General features: G+C 38.9%; 1 protein-coding gene across 3 annotated transcripts in view; it reads left to right on the forward strand.

The window, feature by feature from the left end:
* CDKL5 (cyclin dependent kinase like 5) overlaps positions 1 to 20,961 on the forward strand; it is a 62,599-nt gene that overhangs the window by 28,704 nt on the left and 12,934 nt on the right. For all 3 annotated transcript variants that reach the window (XM_088667773.1, XM_088667772.1, XM_035114911.3), the window contains exons 6-13: positions 1,935 to 2,055; positions 2,503 to 2,562; positions 5,192 to 5,282; positions 9,845 to 10,034; positions 13,852 to 13,932; positions 14,682 to 14,833; positions 15,297 to 16,323; positions 18,880 to 18,985. In XM_088667773.1, coding sequence (XP_088523899.1) covers positions 1,935 to 2,055; positions 2,503 to 2,562; positions 5,192 to 5,282; positions 9,845 to 10,034; positions 13,852 to 13,932; positions 14,682 to 14,833; positions 15,297 to 16,323; positions 18,880 to 18,985 — 1,828 coding nt within the window. The remainder of the gene's footprint in view (positions 1 to 1,934; positions 2,056 to 2,502; positions 2,563 to 5,191; positions 5,283 to 9,844; positions 10,035 to 13,851; positions 13,933 to 14,681; positions 14,834 to 15,296; positions 16,324 to 18,879; positions 18,986 to 20,961) is intronic.

Below are 20,961 nucleotides of genomic sequence, written 5' to 3' on the forward strand. Positions count from 1 at the left end.
CAAATTATTACTGCATTCTTGAACGATAAATGAAGATATTCCTTTATCACCAAGTAATTCTTAAATTAAGCCACTATTCAAAAGTGGCAAAACTTCTTTTTTCCGATCCTAACTAGTAGCTACTTCTACATTTAGTTATTTTCTAGGAGATGTTGGTTTCTTAACCTGTAGTTTCACCACCTATAGATAAGATGTGTGACAGACACTTCCAGCATTTTGTAAGCCTTTCAGTAAGGAAAACTAAAAACCTCTTGGTTCTGGAGAACACAGGTTTGTAATATAAAATATAATTTGACTATATAGGTAAAGGGACCCCTGACCATTAGGTCCAGTCGTGACCGACTCTGGGGTTGCGCGCTCATCTCGCATTATTGGCCAAGGGAGCCGGCGTATAGCTTCCAGGTCATGTGGCCAGCATGACAAAGCTGCTTCTGGAGAAACAGAGCAGCACATGGAAACGCCGTTTACCTTCCCGCTGTAGCGGTTCCTATTTATCTACTTGCATTTTGATGTGCTTTCGAACTGCTAGGTTGGCAGGAGCTGGGACCAAGCAACGGGAGCTCACCCGTTGGTGAATACCTAATAAATCCAAATCCAAAATCCTTCATAGGTCATTAAATAATGATTATCATCTCGAGAGAAAGAGACCACTTTCTGTTTGGCTTTATCCTGCACTCATTCCTTTCAGGAGGAGCATGTCCAAGGCTCACTCCTGATCACAAAGAAAGTATCAGGTGTTAAACCGATTATGATACACCAAGACCAAAACACCAACACGGCTTGCAAATATAAAGAACAATTTTACTTGATTAAACACACTAAAGTGCAACGTGCATGTCAAAGCCTGGAGATACTTATAGACAAACAGTCAACTAATGGCACAACTCTGCCAGTAATGTATATAATAACGTCAAGGCGCAGTGCAAACACGCAAATTTTCCTGCAGATAGTTCTCTATTAGAAGCGCAAAGTCATGTAAAATGGGAACGGTCACAGGAAAGGATTCTTCACATAGCCATGTGTAGAGGCAGGGGTCATGCATGGATGGCGGATGCAGACGATCACCTCCTCACCGTCCCTCAGCGAATGCAGTACAGTAGATCAGAAGACCTGTACTCCGGATGATAAACAGGTTTTGCAACAGCTTCTTCAGTTCACAATACTATACAGTATACTTAACACGATACATCAAGAATATAAGATCTTCACAGGCACAGCAAGCTTTATCATGTATAATGAGATAAGAATCCAATGTCTCTATTCAGACCAGGTCTCTCCATGGTTTTAAGTTTGGTAATATGTTGCAATTCAGCAACTTTTCTTTCCAGTCTATTTCTGAAATTCTTTTGTAATAAGACAGCTACTTTGAGATCTTGTATAGTGTGTCCTGGGAGACTAACATGTTCTCCTACTGGTTTCTCTGTCTTGTGATTCCTGATGTCAGATTTATGTCCATTCTTATCTCATTATAGATGATAAAGCTATTTTTAGCTGTATCATCCCTTGCTTTTTTCCTGTAAGACCAATTGCAGTCATTAACAGTCATCAATAGGTTTACCACACCTGTCAGCCAATCACCCATTCCCACCACCCTTCTGAGTAATACCCCTCCCCATCCTCTCACTATATATAAGGGTCTGGTGACGTCTGTTTCAGTGTATCTGAAGAAGTGTGCATGCACACGAATGCTCATACCAATGGCAAATTTAGTTGGTCTCTAAGGTACTACTGGAAGGAATTTTTTTTATTTTGTTTTGACTACAGCAGACCAACATGGCTACCTACCCGTAATCCGAAATGAAGTTAGATTACCATATCTGTAACATTAATGTCATGATGATGTTGCATAATTACTTTTTATAAACTTTGCAATTATGGTAGTAATCTAGATTAACTTTTTTTAGCCTCTAATATAATTATGCTTTAACTCATAGAATATGCTTGAATTGCTAGAAGAAATGCCAAATGGAGTTACACCTGAAAAAGTAAAAAGCTATATTTATCAACTAATAAAAGCAATTCATTGGTGTCATAAAAATGATATTGTTCATAGAGGTGAGTATATCAGAAATAAGAACACTTGTCAACAAATTTAGCTTTACTCTAATGCATATTTTTACCTCTCTTTACCTTGTGAACATCATTACCCTGGCCTTGGGCACTGAGATGTATATTTTTAGGACCCACCTTATTTTCTGGGACTGTATCCCCCCCCCCCGGTATGTCCCAAAGTATGTAACAGTGAGTCTCCCAATCCTCTAGAGCAGATTTTGCCAGTGCATAAAGGACTGCAGAGAAGGGCGGGGGAGGAAAGTCTGTTGCAAAGTCTGTTGCATGAGCAGGCCAGCAGTATTTGATACAACCCCAAAAGTAGAATTTGTTAACATTTATTTTTCTGTATTTCAAATAAATAGTGGGAAGAATAACTAATAAATCAATTAATAATGCAGAACAAGTAAAATGCTATGATGCTAATTTTTTCCGACCCATTTAATATTTCAGATATCAAGCCAGAGAATCTCTTAATAAGCCACAATGATATTTTGAAATTGTGTGACTTTGGTAAGGATTTTCAGTTTTTGAAGCACACTCTTGTTTTTCTGTTCTGTATATTATGACTTTTATTTTGTAATTTGAATTATGTTTGTCTTTGTTTTGCTTCATCTGAAAACCTTTTCTTTTGAACATGTTTTGTAGGATAATTAGTTTCTACAATAAAAACAAAAATGTTTTCTCTTTTGCTAGTAATAGTTCAGTTCTTTGAATGGTTTGCCAGTTAGCATTTCAGTGCAAAAATAGATGCATATACACTCATATACACACATGCATTCAGCTCACAGTAAAAGTTGGGACATGAATGGCAGTAATTGTAGCTCCATCTGACTGGGACTCGACACCATTGAATTAAAGAAATTCTGAATAGACATAAAATTGTGGCCTAATTTTGTTGTACTGATAGAAGAGAATTACTTGAGCTGCCCTGAAATGCCTAAGTGTGTGAAGATACAAGGTGGAATTCAACATCCAGCTATGGCATTATATCTAGCATTCAGAGACATAGTGTATCTGATCTTGAAGAGGTAGTAGGTACCTTCTGTGTAATAGTCATTGGCAGCTTTAGTCTCCATGAATTGGTCTAATTATCTTTTAGAGCCATCTCCACCCCCTATTGAAGTGAGTTCCATAGTTAAACTACCCACTGTATAGAGAAGTACTTCCCTTTCTCCGTCCCATCATCCATTGGATGTTCCTGTGTTTTTAGTACAATGGTACCTCGGGTTACAAACACTTTGGGTTACAGACTCTGCTAACCCGGAAGTAGTACCTTGGGTTAAGAACTTTGCCCCAGGATGAGAATAGCAGTGGGAGGCCCCATTAGCTAAAGTGGTACCTCAGATTAAGAACAGTTTCAGGTTAAGAATGGACCTCTGGAACGATTTAAGTTTGTAACGAGAGGTACCACTGTATTATGAGAGAGAGAAAGAGAAACTGTTCTTTACCCACCACACATGTTCTTATATACCTCTACCATGCTCCCCTTAATTGCCTTTTCCTAAACTAAAAAGCCCCAAATGTTGTAACTTTCCCTCACAGGGGAGTTGCCTCAGGCACTAAACATTTGGGTTGCTATTTTGAGAGCTCTGTCATATAAGTAATCCTGGACAGCTACAATAGCCAATAATTGTGGTATTCTTAGCCAAAATATTCATCAGTATTCTATTCATCATCAGACTCAGTATCTGAATCATTGAATTTGAAAGCAAAATACATCAGTGTTTTTGAGCTTTTAGAGCATTATGGCTGTAATCCTGTACCTGAGAATAAGCTTGGTTGATAACAATGAGACTTACTTCAGAGTAGACTTGTATAGGACTGTGCTGTTGTAAGTCTGTGTTTCTTAGCTGCTTTTGTAGAAGCGGTTTTCATTCTGTGATTCAGGAAAAACCCATCTGAATTATTTGGAAATTTACCAGTTTCACAGTAAAAATGACAGATAGGCTTCTCTGAAAGATTCCTTACAGATTTTTTTTTTTTTGCCTGTGGGAAAGATTTTCTTTTTCTTTTTCCTCTTTTTTTCTTACTATTATTTAACAAAGAGCTAACACATAAGTGCTTTTTAGAAGTGTTTGACTGCTATGCCTTAAATATGCTGTGCTTTGTACTTATATAATGTGCAGTAGCTACTTAGACATGTATTGTGCAGGTGCAATTTCTTGCTAGTAAAAATGTTGAGAGAAGAGTACTAAGCATAGACTAATTGTGACAGATGCACTTGGCTATTATACTATTGTGTTTCATGGTCTAGTACATCTGCTCTGTTTTGAGACTGTTTCCCTCCCACAAGATTAGGCTTACTCATTTGGGAAGTTATGTAGAAGTATGCAGGGTTTCACTTAGACTACTGAAATATCAAATGTGTTTGCAAATGGATCAGTATCAAATAGTTCAGTTGGAAATCCATGTCAGAGGAGTGGCCTCTAGCCCCATCCATAAACAAGAATTCATGGTAAGAATGCCCATTTTCTACAGCAGAAGCATGTTAGGGCTAGAACTCACTATTCTGTAGGTTTGGCTTTTAAGAGAAGCAGCTCCCTTCCTAGGCAATAGTGATATACTTGCTGATAAGTGGGCTACCAGCAGTAGAATCCTGATGGAATGAACATTCGTGTTCCTACTCAACTGGATGACCCACTTCATACATTCCAAAGAACCAACAAGAAAGAAAGCCAAATGACTAGCTTCCTTTCCCCACACTTCCAGGTCTGTGACGAAAGCAAGAGATGCATACTTGAATCCCAGTTTCATGCCTCTCCCCTTCCACAGAAGGCCTGGAAAGGGGGCGGGGCATGAACTACTAATTATATTTCTGTTTATGCTGCTTCTGGGTTAGCATATAAATGCCTTTTCTGTGAATTTGCTTTTGTGCCAATTAACGTTACATTACTGTTCATGGAATAACCTACAGGACTGGACTTAACTGGAAAAAGAAGATCCTGTTGCACAAAAATTTGAATACTGCTAATGTTGAATAACTAGTGGCAAGGTGGCTTTTATGTGGAATGCAGAAAAACTGACATGCAAATAGCTCATAAATTTCTTTAAAAAGAGCATTTAACTTAAAATGCTAAAATTAAACGCTAAAATAAATGTATATTCACATTCAAGTCATTTTCAAATTACCTTGATACAGGATTTGCACGGAATTTATCAGAAGGGAGCAATGCTAACTACACAGAATATGTGGCCACCAGGTGGTATCGTTCACCTGAACTTTTGCTTGGGTAAGTAATCTATCTGTAGGTAGTGTACCATTTTGGAGATCTTATCCACTAACAGCATTTGGTTGCTAAAGTTTTAACCTTCAATAAGGAGCATATTTAATTATTATTTTCCTTGCTTATTTCCATTGGCTAGTTTCATAATCAGCGCTAAATTGAAGCCTAATTTAGTAATTTCATCATTCTAAAAAAACAGCAAAAATGTTTTTATAGGATTGGAGTCTAATGAAATCTGTTAGCCTTACATGCTTTAGGCCACAGGTGGTCAACCTCTGCAGCAACTAGACTGTATGTTTTGGCATCCATTTGGAGGCCATTCTTTTGAGCATTCCATAGAGCCCAGGAATGTGTGTGTGAAGAGCCCTATCCAGCAGATATTCATGTGGCTTCCTGGTAGTCGAGCTTCTGATACCTCTGATTTATAGATTAGACTACTGGGTCAGTTTTTTCTGTCACTTTCTTGGTCTTTCTTTTATACACACATTCTCCAAGCATCTGGTCAGTTTGTGTGTCTTATTTCCTTACTTGTTACCAGCACCTGAACTTCCTGCATGCCTTATCCTCTTCCATTCTGGTCAGCGCTGTGAGAGTCACTATGAGACTGTCATTCACCATATGCAGTATTGGTGAAGAATGTAGCTCAACTCTGGGGGTTGTTCTGCCCCTCCCCATATTCTTTTGTCTCTTACCTCTTACTTTAAATGTGTATCAGCATTTTTTTTATTTCATAAAAATTATACACTGCTTTGATTGTAAAAAACAACAACCCTCAAAATGGTTTACAAAAAGATAGAACACTAAAATCAAGGGAAAAAATCACAACCATACTTTAAAACATACAAAAATTAAAATATTAAAAGAAATTAAAATGATCTCAACTCAATTCAGCTAGCTGCTGCTCTGGGAGGTAAATTTAACCCCTTTCTGCCTTGCTGCACTCCTGAGGAAAATCTCTTCTCTGAAGTTGCTATTTCCATCTGGGAAGAAATTCCACATTGGGGCCAATGTGGGTTTTCCCCTCTCAGCTTTCAAACGGGGATTTTCCTCAAGGCCACAGCAGAGGAGGAAACTGTCCTTTGATACCTGCAATCCCAGTGTTGCCATTTTTATTTGCACATTAAAAGACCTGTTAAATGGAAAGGTAAATTTAACATCAGCCTGAGTTTCTGCTTAAGGGCTGTTCAACTCAAGAAAAAATGAACTGGGGAATAATTATTGTGAAGTGAATGTGTGGGGCCCAGAAAATCCCATTCTCTCCCCCCCAAAAAATTAAAATTACTGGGTAAGGTAATGCAGCTCTTGAATAAATCTTAAATTCATTTGAATACAATTTAAATGACACATATAGACATATGCTGCAGTGTATATTAAGATACTTCAGATTTCACTATTTCTTGAGTTATGTGTGTCCAAAGTGTTACTTTATTTTAATATGGATAAAGAAATAATTTTAGAAGCTCCACACATCTCTCTCTTTGTGGTTATGATTATAATTAATATGGGTCATTTTTTGCGCTTTAGCTGTTTTATATATATTTTTCTGAGTGTTGAAAACATTAGAGTTTTGAATTCCTTATATGCTACAGTGCCATTTTAATAAGCCTGAAAGAGAGCAAGGAAAGCTTACGAATAGCTAATTATACTACCAAATATTTTATGACTTTTTCCCATGGTAATAACCTATAATTTCCCTTGATTTACAAGAATTGTAAAGCTTTTACTAGCATGACTATGAAGAGCTTGCTCTCACATTCCTGTTCATTCTTAAGATAATTTGTATTTTGATTATTTTTAAATAGCTTTCATGGTTGCATTTTAGTTGTCATATTTGTTTTGTGAGTTCACAGTATTATTGAAAACCTTCGTTACTGGGTAGTAATATAAACTTAATAATAGATAGTTCATTCCACTGCTCTTTGAACAGGACGTCTTTGCAGATATTATCCTTAGAGGGGTGTTCTCAGGAGTTGCTTGCTGTAGCTTCAATTTTAACATTTCTATCAGCAGGAGTAACTTCTTGGCTTTGGTGCATGTTTTGATGCGCTTTGCAGAATGTAGAGGGGACAGCAAAGCAAACCAAGACTAGTCCTGATTTGGCCTTTATATGCCAATATTTATGTGTGGTAAATGTGAAGAAAGCAACTGAAAATAAGCTTTCAGCAGCAGGGGACTAGTGTACTGCAGTATAAGGGGAGAGAGATATACCCATCAACTGTTGCTGTTGATGTAAATTCGGGATTTATTTATTTATTGCAATGGAAAAGAGAGTGGTTATTTTTAAATGTTTTTCCCATTGAAGTAGAAAGTAGCAGTTACTTGTAATTGGTTAGAAGGACAGAGGGACGACCAAGGTCAGATAAACATGGGCAGTGGAAGAGCACTGTTGACTTTTTAAACACATAATGTGAAAGTAAAATAGTTACAGCCATGCCTTAAAGCAGAATCATTCCAAGCACAGAGGAAACACTGGCCATGGATTGTTATATACCAGATTTTCACCTTTTGAAATATGGCAACCCTATTAATGTAAGCTCCTGCCAGGTAATCACATAGTTTGCTCAGATAAAACTCAAGTATTTTGTCTCTTGGCTGTTTCTCATTTATGAGATCTACATACTGTTTGCAATTCTGGCAGCAGTAAATCGAACATATGCACATGCATATTCAGTTTAAACATGAGTCTCTTTTGTATCATTTAAACAATATTTGCTAGGAAGACATTCTGGGCATTTTTATTGTGCGGAATGTACCCATGAGAGTACGTTATGCTTTGGTCTTGCTTGCAAGCTTCCCACGTGCATCTAGTTGGCCACTGTGAGAACAGGATGCTGAACTAGATGGACGGGTGGCCTGATTCAGCAAGACTGTTATTATGTTCTTATTACCCAGTGGTTTTTTTCTGGGGGTATGTATACCCCTAAACATTTTGTGAATCGTTATACTTTTTTTCATTTACTGTATTTATTTTTCCTGATTTGAACTATAAAATGGTGGTTTTCTTGAGTCAAAATGAGAGTACCCCTAAACATTTTTTAAAAGAAAAAAGCACAGTTATTACCCATAGAAAATGGAAGGAGAGACCAGAAAGGCTTTCCTCAATCAAGAATTCTCCCATCTTGATTCTCCTAAAAACACCATCTTACTTTTCAGATATGTAAGGCTTGATGCAGTACCTTTCTCCTTAAGGTTGCTGCTTATGGTTAAGAAACAGGAAGTAGGAATAAATGGACAGTTCTCCCAGTGTATGAATGTAGAAAGTAGAGCCCCGCAAGGATCAGTTCTAGGAGCTGTGCCTTTTAACTTGTTCATTAGGAGTTAAGAGTTCATAGTGAGGTTGTGAAGTTTGGTGACGATAGCAAATTGTTCGAGGTAGTTAAAACGAAAAAAATATGAGAAGCGCCAAAAGAATACCTCCAAACTGGGAGAATGGAAATAAATGAATGGGAGATAAGATGAAAAATGCAATCCAGTGTGAGTTTGTGGATGGAAAGAAAAAATCTCACATATATGCTAATGAAGTCTGACTTGACGGAGACTGGGTAAAAAAATGGACTTTAGAGTCACTGTCGATGAAGATACCGCTTCTGTGGTAGTAGCAAGAGCTGCGGCATCCTTCTTGGAGACCAGATCTGCTGCACCCCCAAGCCACATCTACAGAGGCCTTTTGGTGAATAGGAGGCACTGCTGGTCTCTTCCCAGCCTTTTCCCCTATGAAGATATTTATTTTCCCTTTGTTCCTGATGTGTTCCTGATGCAGATCTTCACTCACCCCTTCTTCTTTGGCAGGGGTTGTATATGTGCTATTTTGTGGTTAGCCTCAGGTGCCAAAATGCCTTTGCCTGCCTGGCCCTGATGCCTCTGAATACTCATGGCTGGCAATCATAAGTTGGGAGATTGCTGTTGCACTCTGGTCCTGCTAGCAGGCTTCTCAAAGGGATCTGGTTGGCCACTGTGGAAACAGAATGCTGGGCGAGATGGTTCTTTGGTCTAATCAACTAGGGTTCTTAAAAGGAAATGTTAGATTTTTTAAAAATTAAATTTTTTATTTTTAATTCATTTTTGAAGAGTTTATTGCTGTTTAAAATCTCATTCTTGGTTTCTTTTGGCTTAATTAATGGAATAGATGTGACTAACATCCTGACCTACATGTTCAGTGTACCGAAGACATTTTGTTCAGTTCAGCTGTAAGATCCTTAGAAGTGAAAATCAACAAGAGCATTAGTAATTCTGATTTGAAAATGTTTGTTCTTTTTGGAGTGAATTCCTATAAAAAAGGCTGGCAGGTTTTGTCAAATTCAAAACCAGTTTTTCAATGGGAGCATGCACAATTACTACATTTTTCTCTATATATTACCTTAACTATTGGTGCTCTAAGGAAAAGCCATCTATTGTGGGGAAAGGTGGGGGAGTGAACAGAGAGCTTTTTTCTCTAAAGGATGAAATACCCCCTGATACTGAATTTCTTCCTAGATACAATACGGGGGAAACCCTAAAACATTGGTTTGTTAAATTTAATATGTGTATTAGTGTGCAAAGTAGCAATAACACCCATGTTTTCTTTTCAGAGCCCCATATGGCAAGTCTGTAGATATGTGGTCAGTAGGCTGTATTCTTGGGGAACTTAGTGACGGACAGCCCTTGTTTCCTGGCGAAAGTGAAATTGACCAACTTTTTACAATTCAGAAGGTGCTAGGACCACTTCCTCCAGAGCAAATGAAGCTTTTCTACAGCAATCCCCGTTTCCATGGGCTGCGGGTAATGCTTAAATTAAGTTTTTCATGCATTTTTCCAGGTGGTGAATTGTTTGGACCAAAGTAATCTCCCTGTTCAATAAATATTTTTGTAATGAGGTAGATATTTATACATGTGTTTCCATTTCTGTTTTTCACTACTAGCACAAGTGTCTAATTATGATTCATTAACATAGGTCCCTAGTCGTGGGGGGGGGAGAGATTTCCTAGTATCCTGTTCACAGCAAATTTGAAATTTACAGATTGGAAGGATAGATAGTCCATACTACATAGTGAATTAAATATGTATGTTTCACAGATAAAATATGTATGTTTCACATTTAAAATAATTAATTTAACATAAATAAATGGTATTTATTTCAATTTTTTATAAAAAAAATGGATAAATATTGCTTGTTCTATGCTATGTAAGAGAGAAGTGTCGACACAGCATGTCAAAACAATTTTAAAACTGTTAACCTCTGTTAATCAGATTAGAAAGAACATAACTTTTGAGCAGGACAGGACAGGTGCCATTGGCAAAAGTCAACTTACCAAGGGTTCTTATCTAGAGATTAATAACAAGAGATGGCAGTATAAGCATTGTTTCATCTTTGGCTGGGGGCAATCACTCCTTTACAAATACAGTAGCCCATTATATTTATGATGTTTAGGGTAGTTTTTAATGTTTGACGTTTTATTCTGCTTTTAATTTTCTGTTGGGAGCCGCCCAGAGTGGCTAGGGAAACCCAGCCAGACGGGCAGAGAATGAATGAATGAATAAAAGATGGGCTCTTATGGCTGTCCAGATAAAATCTTTCTGAGGATGGAACTTTTTATTATATGGAAGGTGGTAAAAAAGCTGCATCTATTATTATTATTATTATCATCATCATCATCATCATTTGATGCGGCTTTTTTTACCATCTTCCATATAATAAAGTTCCATCCTCAGACAGATTTTATCTGGACAGCCAGAAGAGCCCATCTGTTGGGAAAATCTTTTAAGATATTCTAAGACTTCACTGCATATTTAAAACGTTAAAATAATCTGCAGTAGCATAGCAACTTGGGTCTGCTCTGAGTATGACTAATGTTGGGCATCACCCTCTTAGTTAGGCAACTTGTAAAATTAATTGCAATTAAGTAGATACTAAGTTGCAGCAGTTCCTGTAATTTAAACGAAGAGTGCAGTAAGAGATCAAGCTCTTCACCCTTTGAAGTTTTGTGAAACCCTGCTATTTGAGATATATGATGACTCCCTTTCTAGTATGTCTTCTTACAACAGCTCTCCTCTAGTTTTCCACATTATTAATCAAAGGAGACAAGCAGTCTGGAATGTTGTATGCTAGTGCTGAAAAGTTACGTAATTAAAACTATACTTGGGAAGAACTCTCACTATTAAGCTCTCAAACCATTTATATGACCTACTTTTGGATCTAGTAGTTTGCCAAAGGCTATTGTATATGCAAGACATTTTCAAGAGCAAGAAAATTAACAGTTTGTAAACTCCTGTGGATCAAACTCTAGACAGAACCAAATACAGTGGTACCTCGGTTTAAGTACACAATTGGTTCCAGAAGTCTGTACTTAACCTGAAGCGTACTTAACCTGAAGCGAACTTTCCCATTGAAAGTAATGGAAGGTGGATTAATCCATTCCAGACGGGTCCGCGGAGTACTCAACCTGAAGCATACTTAACCCGAAGTATGACTGTAATTGGTTCTGGAAGTCCGTACTTAACCTGAAGCGTACTTAACCTGAAGCAAACTTTCCTCCCCATTGAATGTAATGGAAAGTGGATTAATCCATTCCAGACGGGTCCGCGGAGTACTTAAACTGAAAATACTCAAACCGAAGTGTACCTAAAGCGAGGTATTGACTGTATAATATCTACTAGGAACTGCCCCCCCCTGCATGCATTGCTCCCTACCCCTGCCCCCATCCTCACCCCTCTACACCTCCCCTAAACCCCCATCTCCTCACTGTTCCTTCAGCACCCCGCCAACCAACCCCTCACATCCCTTAAATTTTTACTCCCACCTACCCGCTGCCCCACCTACTCCCCTACCCTGCCTACCTGCTACACCACCACCTTGCTGCCAGTGTCCATCCCCTAAGAGCTCACCCTAAACTCCCCCTCCAAATCCCCCCACAGCTCACTCCAGTCCCAAGATCCCACTTCTGCCACTTCTTACAGAGGAGAGGCAAACAAACAAACAAACAAACAAACAGGAGGTGTTTCACCTCATCCCACCACCAACAGAAGGAAGTACCGGTATATATTTAATATTGCACACTTCCTTCTGGTAGTGATGGACGCAGTGGTGGCAGCAGCCTTGACAATAACAAGGAGCAGATGAAGGCCTGCTTGGGCTGCCTGCTCACTCACTCTTCTGGACCACCTACTCTGGATCACTTGCTCAGCTGGGCCACCTGTTCACTCAGACCCCGGACTTCCTTTGCCCTCTTGTGCATGCCTCTTAGTGAGCAGGCACACGGGTGGCAATGACAGCGATAACAACGCCTGCCTGAACTACCGGCTGGCCCACTTATTTGCCTCCACTGTTGTCTTGCTCACTTGCACTTCCCACTGTTGTCATGCTGCAATTCGCTTGGCCGCCTAGTGGTGGCCACACTAACTTGCAGCATGATGACTTTTTTCTTACAAAAATATTATATAGAAAGCAAAGTACATGTGGAAGCTTACCATTGACATATTGTCTTTGTTCAGTTCTTGACAAAAATAAAATAAAATTGCAAATAGTGCCCTGAAACAATAGTGGAATTTTTTACCTATGTCCAAACTGCATTTTATAGCATTTTGTGGTTGACTACGTAGCTACTGTGTGATTCTTCAAGAGCTGAACGCTACACTTTGCAGAAGCTTTAAAGCATGGCCAGAAGATCTGGTGCTAAATTCTGCTGACCTAGAACTCCCGCAGTGCCTCTGCAGTACAAGAGTGTTACACAAAACCCCTTTTCAGTTTACTGTGTGACGTGATGATGCCATTAGCTTTTCTACACCATCTAAAGTGCTGTCAAATGGCTGCAACCTAGTGCAGGCAAGGAAGCATAGCAAGCTCTTTTGTGCTTGGTTCTAACAGCAAGTGGACATGACTACTCAACTATGCTATGCTTCAACTGAAAAACATCATCCAGCCCTTGGCATATATGTGGAAGTTTCCTTTTCACATCTGTATTTCAGTTATTCACATTCAATTAAACACGTCTGTAGATAAAAGATACTTTGAAACTAATTCTAATTTCATTAGTTTAGACCTTTCTTTAATAATTACCAGTCTTTCATAATTACATCTTTGGAAATCTTGTATTTTAAGAGGGCACCCAAGGCATGGCATGGGAGTTCATGGTCTGCATTTCTCTATGTATTGTTTATGTTAATTGCAGCTTTGGTGGAACCTGGAGTGGTTGCTTCTGGGGGGGGGGCTAGAGGCAGTCTTATGGTACCTGTATATTTTTTCACACCTTTGCAGTTTGGGGGGAATTTTAATTGAAAAACCCGGGGCATTAACCCATCTCTTCCTTCCCCTCCAGCACAATAGTCCTAGTCTGACTTCCTCCCTTTTCTATTCCTCCCTGTCTGCACAAGTGCTATTAATCGTTTTCAAAACATAGATTGCATTTAGTATGACCTTAATAAGGTGATTATCTTTGTGTTTTTCTAATGTGTGTGATTATTTCAAGAGGCCAACCTGTATTTAAGCTATCTATGCTACTGTATGTTGCTCCAGGTATTTTAGGCAGCATATACCACAAACAGAGTTTTGATGACTTTTGTAAATGTGCCTTCCTAATGTATGGAAATTATTTTTGTACAGTTTCCTGCAGTTAACCATCCACAGTCTTTGGAAAGGAGATATTTAGGAATCTTAAGTGGTGTTTTACTTGACCTTATGAAGGTAGGAATATTGTTATTCTATGTATTATTGTTTCTATGTTCCACTGCTGTTCTGATGTTAGTAGTAAATCTGTGTGATGCTGGTTTCTTTTTCAAATCAGCTTCAAATATCTGAAATGGTGCCAGGGATACTTCAGGGGAATTATGCCTTTTGCTGAGTATACTCTATTTTTAAAAAATAGAAAGTTGTATTTTTCATTCATTATTTTTCTCTGTGAAAGCAATGTAATTCTATTTACCACAATGTAGACATCTTTTCAGGTGACAAAAAAACTGAATTTAGTCCTCATTAATAGAAATAATGTTTTAACATGTTAGCAATAGAGATAATGGTGTTTATTTCATTAAGTGCCTTCTCCAGCTTATTAACATAAATGAATAACCAGAGAAACAAAATAGAAAATGAAATCTATTTCCTGGCTTCTGCAGCAACCCACTTGTGTGCTATCAGGCCCAAATTTTATAGGTTCCAGTGGCTACTGGGCCCCAGGGTTCTTCACGCTGCATACATCTACATCAGTTTGTAGTGTGAGTTTGTAATGTGAGTTGTTCACAATAGGTATAGCACTTAGAGTCAATGTTTTAAATACAAGATAGAGGAAAAATAGGCAAATAGTTTTAAATAGTTTTCAGTGCACAAAATACTTCTTAGAAAGTGCAATGTTTAAATATTAATTGGCCAAATACTTTTTGCTTCCAAATGGTATACAACTCAGCTTTATTACTTAAACCCGAATTTCTGTTCAAAAGAACTTACTGAAACTGGATCCAGCTGACAGATACTTAACAGAGCAGTGTCTGAACCACCCAGCATTTCAAACTCAGAGGCTCTTGGATCGTTCACCTTCACGGTCAACTAAAAGAAAACCTTACCATGGAGATAGTAACACCTTATCCAACAGGTAAGTACAAACCATCTCTTGCCACTGGGATATTGGGATATTGATGCCCTAGCAACCCACATGTCCACTGGACTTAATGGAAACTGTTGCTTATTGTCTGGGCATAGTGACTCATGTGAAGAGTACCTTCTGTGTTGATGGCAGTTGCTGTGACATTTGTGTTTTTGAGCCTCCTATACCTGAATCATATGTGTTAAATTCAGGAATGAACAAAGTACTTTTCATTGTTTCTTTGTTCATTTTGATTCTGTGCATCTTTTACTTTTAACAACTTGATCTTGTGGGTTCTCCTTTAATTGTTCTAACTTAATAGGCACTTGGAACAAACAAATTAGCCATCTCAGTGCCCAACAGTCTCCAATCCATACTGTATGTAAGCAAATCTCAAACACCAAGTTTACTGGAGCAACTGGTGTTTAAAGGTAGAAATTAACACGTGTTTTTTCTGTGTTTTATAATATAGAACTCAAGCTAGCAAAAGTACTGCTGTACAGTCTCATCACAGATCAAACAGCAAAGATATACAGAATGTAGGAGTTGGATTGCAGAGAGAAGAGGTTCTTCCATCAAACGAAAGCTTTCTAAATGGAAATCTGCCTGTTGCTGCTCATAGCCCAATGCTTTCAAAGAAGCCAGCTAACCCTCCTGGATCTGGAAGCAAGGATCTAGCTAATAACAACATCCCACACCTCCTCAGTCCAAAAGAAGCGAAGACAAAAACTGAATTTGATTTTAATTCGGATCCCAAAGCATCTGATGGTCCAGGTACAAAATACTTGAAGTCAAATTCCAGATCTCAGCACAACCGCCACTCATTTATGGAGAGTTCTCAGAGCAAAACTGGCACGCTGCAACCAGGCGAAAGGCATAGCCGTCACAGTTACATTGATACTATTCCTCAGTCTTCAAAGAGTCCCTCATATCGAACAAAGTCAAAAAGTCATGGGGCTCTGACAGATTCCAAATCAGTGGGTAATCTTTCCGAGGCCAGGGTTCAAGTTGCAGAACCAAACAACAGTAGGTATTTTCCATCCAGCTGTTTGGACTTGAACTCTCCTACCACACCAACACCTCCACGCCATGCTGACAACAGGACTTTGCTTAGTCCTTCTGCAAGAAATAACAGAAGTGACGGTACACTTGAATCGCGAAGACCATCTACAAGACATTCCAAAACTATGGAGGAGCTGAAATTGCCAGATCACATGGATGGAAGCCATTCACACTCTTTGTCTGCTCCCCATGAATCTTTTTCTTACGGTTTAGGTTATACAAGTCCCTTTTCTTCACAGCAGCGCCCTCATAGACATTCTATGTATGTGAGCCGGGACAGAGTGAGGACCAAGGGCTCAGAGGGTGGCTTAAGCGTAGGGCAAGGGATGGCAGCCAGAGCAAACAGCCTGCAACTATTATCTCCACAGGTGCAGCATAAGTCACTCACAAGATCTGTTGGCTCCTCTCGTGAAGACTGTACAGAAGATACCAGTAGGGTTAGTCTGAATTTTGACTGTTGGAGAGACTACTCTTCCCCATTTTGTATGTCTGTCATGCGTGAGCATATAACTAAATTGTTAAATGTAGGAATTACTTTTACCCCACGCTGGGAGCGCCCACTTTGATATACATTAAGAACTTTTACTTTATTATAAAAATAGGTGAAACCTATTGTGTGATCATAAATGATTGAAATTATTTATTACATTTATATCCCAGCCTTCTTCCAAGGAGCTCAAGCTGATGTGCATTGTTCTCCGTAGCCTTCACAATCCGGAATGTTGCATGTGTCATAAGGCTATTACTTTGTGTTGATAATAGTTTAACCCAGATTTTTGAATACAGTTTGTTTGTTTTTTAGAATAGTTTTAAACAGTAGTTGATCTTGGGATAAGTACAGGCAGATTTTAGATATGAGAAATTCAAAGAAATTATGGGTATTTCTTCACCTTTCCTTCGAAGAACAAACAACTAGGCTAAGCCTAGCATAGGTGAAAACAGCCCATGAAAACTTTGCCATATGTCAGGCATGGGGAACCTATGGCCCAACAAGGGTCCTAATTTGGCCTACAAGGCTGTTTTTCAGGTGTGGCCACAACTCCAAAGGAACAGTCGGGAAAGTTAGTGCACTCATTGTACATCTGCAAGCAAGGCTTGCATTTCAGCAGCCTTTAATTTTTTTGCCGTATACAAACTGACTGGGAAGAGCTCCACTTGAATTCAAGCCAGGGATACAAAGGCTTTTCCAAGCTGTGCCTGCAAAGGAAGAAATGAAATAATTGGGTGTGCTCTTGATTCTTTCCTTTGAAGTTTAGTCACTTGATGTCATGGTGACATCAGGCGACTGACAGGTCAAAGTGGCCAATGGGGTAGGGGAGCTGAGGATTCTAGTTACTGGCCAGGTCCTGTTCCTCACTCCTGCCATTGGCACTTGTACTTAAAGAAAGGATAGAACTTCCACAGGTTTTTAAAAATGAGAGACAAACAGCAGGGAAGAGCACTTGGAAACAGGATCACTAGCTGATACCTTGGTATTATCTAGCAGGGGTGCTCATACATAGTCATTGGTCTGGGAGTTGTAATATGCTGGAGAGGTAGCAGGAAGAGGAGAAGACAGGAAGGTGAAGTGAAGGAGTGTAGATGATGGGAGCAGTGGGGTTTTTTCTAATGATTTGGAAAAAAATGGTCTAGCTAGAGGAAACACTCCTAAAATAAAATCTTAAATCTGTAATTTTATGCAGTAAGCAGGCATAGGAAACTCGGCCCTCCAGATGTTTTGGGACTACAACTCCCATCATCCCTAGCTAATAGGACCAGTGGTCAGGGGTGATGGGAGTCATAGTCTCAAAACATCTGGATGACTGAGTTTGCCTATGCCTGGGTAATAGCACTTGCTTTAGCCATGTACCTTGTGATAGTTTTTGAGTGGGGGGGGGGGACTTTGAAGGTGTCTGATTTACATGGGGCGCACTAAAATTGTGACAGTTTTTATGTGCTGCGGTTTTCAGGACACATTTCTACACAAAACAGCACAGGTTGCAACTGCGAACCATATGAGTGACATTCAGAGGGGTGCTGTATTGACTTAAGATCCTTCAACTTGGTTAATTAGACTTCAGTCTTTGTATGTTTAAGAAAAGCATATACTTCAGTGGGTAGAAACTGGGTTCAAAGTGCAAACAGTACCAGACTCCTGGAATTTTAAGTAGTTTTTCAAAATATGTAGTTTTTTGCAATTGCACTTTTAACTGGTAAACACAGCCAGTAAATGTGAATTGGCTTCAGTATTCAGGTGTTCCCATAAAATAATACTAGAACTATAAACAGGCATTGTTGTGAATACAGGCAACGACTGTTTTAGGCACATCCAACTGACGTGCGACTGTGCACGCGTGCATCACGTTGACCCCCAAAATGGCTGGAAAAGAGGGTGGAACGGGCTTACACATGCTCCGCTGATGCGCACAGGGATCAGGAACGGGGCCCCTGTACAGAACGGTTGTTGCCTGTAGAGAATATCTGATGGTCACTGTAGCAAACTGTATGGCAGTTGCTGTCATTGTCATCATCTATTTTTCAACTTTTAACCAGCCTTTTCTCCCACTTATTAGTGAAATTTGTGGAGGTGTTAATATTTGTTCCAGTTCAGGCTGTTTTTAAGACAATATGGGGACATATTTTAGATACGGTATTGCTCTGTTATTGAGCTTCCAGGATGGGGTGAATTTAGTAATAAGTAAATGTGTTTTTCTTTCATTGTTGTCACCGGACTGTCCAGATTTGATTACAGTTGCAAGAGCTCTAGGGTGGATGCTGTGCCCTTTTTAGTTCATGAAAAAATAAAATCTGGTCACTTTACAGTTCTTAACATATGGCTTTGGAACAAATATCGTTTAACATAATCCTTTCATTTATTGTGTGGAGGAAAGTTTCATTTTAACAAATACTCATAAATGTAGAGTGAGGTTATGGGCAGATTGCTTCTTGTCCTGTTACATACCAATGGAGAACAGAGCTCTTTGGCTTAACAAATTGATTGTTCTTTTATTTAGGGTGGAGCGTATCATGATCAGCACACAGATGATGGAGCATCCACAAAAGAAAATAGACTTCTGTATAATGATCCTGTACCTAGGAGAGTTGGTAGCTTTTACAGAGGTATTTTTATCTCATGGAATTTGATCAATATTTCTTCCATTGTTCAGATAAAAGATACTATCTATTTGAGAACTGATTTCACTCTTTCCCCATGCAGACAAATCCAGGACAGGTGGGAGGAGCCTTCTGTGAAAGTCCTTTTGTTTTAGTAGAGGTTCCTTCGCTTCTACAACTCTTGTTTCTACTTGTGGGTAGATATGCAGGGTTTGGCTGCACCTTTAGACTTGTGTTTAGTTAAGTAGTCTTACAGACCGAACCTAAGCATGTTTACTCAGAAGTAAGTACTATTGTGTTCAGCATGCATACTCATTACATGTGCATAGGGCTGCAGCCTTGGTTATAGCTTTTTGTGTTGCACCTTTCTGAGAGTCTAGCTTAGAAATAATACAACAGCTTTTGTGTTGCACCTTTCTGAGAGTATACCGTAGCTTAGAAATAATACAACAGAGGGTTTTTTTGTATTAACTTGAAGGTGACATTCAGAAATACCAGCATATCTTGGTTTGCCGTTAAGCGCAGTTTTTCTCATTTAGATAAAATTGCAAACTGTGGCTTGCAGCAAAAAAGAAATGGAAACATCTAACTTCTGCTTTCATGTGTGAAGAAGGGAAGAGTATGTATGATTACAACAGCTCCTATGAATTGGGCCTTAGTCTAGGCTCTGGACAGAAGTTCTTTTCAGACATGACTGCAGCTACAAGAAATAATTGGTGTGATTCATCCACATTTTTGAATGCTGAAATCCCATTGTCTTTAGAGGGAAAGGACAGCCTGTCCCATTGAAATTAGTGGTGTTTTAAAATACCAAACTTTCTATTCCTTCCAAATATATACCGTACTTACATTTGAAATATTTTACTAATGGAATAGATGTATATGTGTGCAGTATTTATGAAATGGAATGGCTTTAAGCTAAAATTTAAAGTAGTCTTCTGAATTCTCTTTGGTTTTCCATCTCAGTATTTAGTTTACGCCTGCTTGTAACCTCTTTTTCTTTGGCGATCACTCGTAGCCGAGTGAGATTGTCTTCCATAAACACGGTTTTAACAATGGGTCCGTAAATGACTGTGGAGGCCAATTCTGGATCCACATGTCCTTTCACAGTGGGGACATTGGTTTCCAGGCGGGAGTTGATCACGGTGTGGATTTGCCAAGCGTGCCTTCCTCTTAGCACGTTTCTCCCTTGCGTCCTGAGATCGATTTTCTTCAAAGCCCATGACACCTTTGGTAAAGGCTGTTCTCCAACTGGAGTGCTCACAGGCCAGTGTTTTCCAGTTGTCATTGTTTATACTACATTTTTTAATATTCGCCTTGAGATAGTCTTTAAACCTCTATTGTTGACCACCAGCATTACGCTTTCCATTTTTAACTTCGGAATAGAGTAGTTGCTTTGGAAGACGATCATCAGGCATCCGCACAACATGACCAGTCCAACGAAGTTGTTGTTGAAGAATCATTGCTTCAACACTGGTGATCTTTAATTGTAACCTATTGAATATATTTGTAACCTATTGAATATATTTAGGTCCAGTTCATTTGGTATTAGATACAAAGGTTGCACCCTGTCTCTCCTTTCTCTCTCTCACTTGTATATGCATCATTGGTAGTTCAAGATATTGTACAACTTCAGCTTATCCAGAATTTTTTAAAATTACTCTAAATATAGACATATGAGCAGCTCTGACAGGTTATGTTTGGATATAAATAATTTGATCATTCAAACTCATAGGTAGTATTTGTCTGAAACCATAAATTTTGGTTTATAATTACAGAAAGGAACTTATGTAAGCCTAACACATGCATGCTGTTTCTCCTCCCCCAATGTGGTTGCAAGGAGGAGACTGAAAGGTTTCACTTCCATTTTAAATCAACCACAGTTTACCCATTATGCAGTTAATCTTAGGGTAAAGAGACCCCTGACTTAGGGTAAAGAGACCCCTGATTCAGACAAATGACAAATTCTGTCGTGACCACTA

The sequence above is a fragment of the Zootoca vivipara genome, chromosome 4, assembly GCF_965207765.1.
Source record: "Zootoca vivipara chromosome 4, rZooViv2.hap1.1, whole genome shotgun sequence".
Taxonomy (NCBI): domain Eukaryota; kingdom Metazoa; phylum Chordata; class Lepidosauria; order Squamata; family Lacertidae; genus Zootoca; species Zootoca vivipara.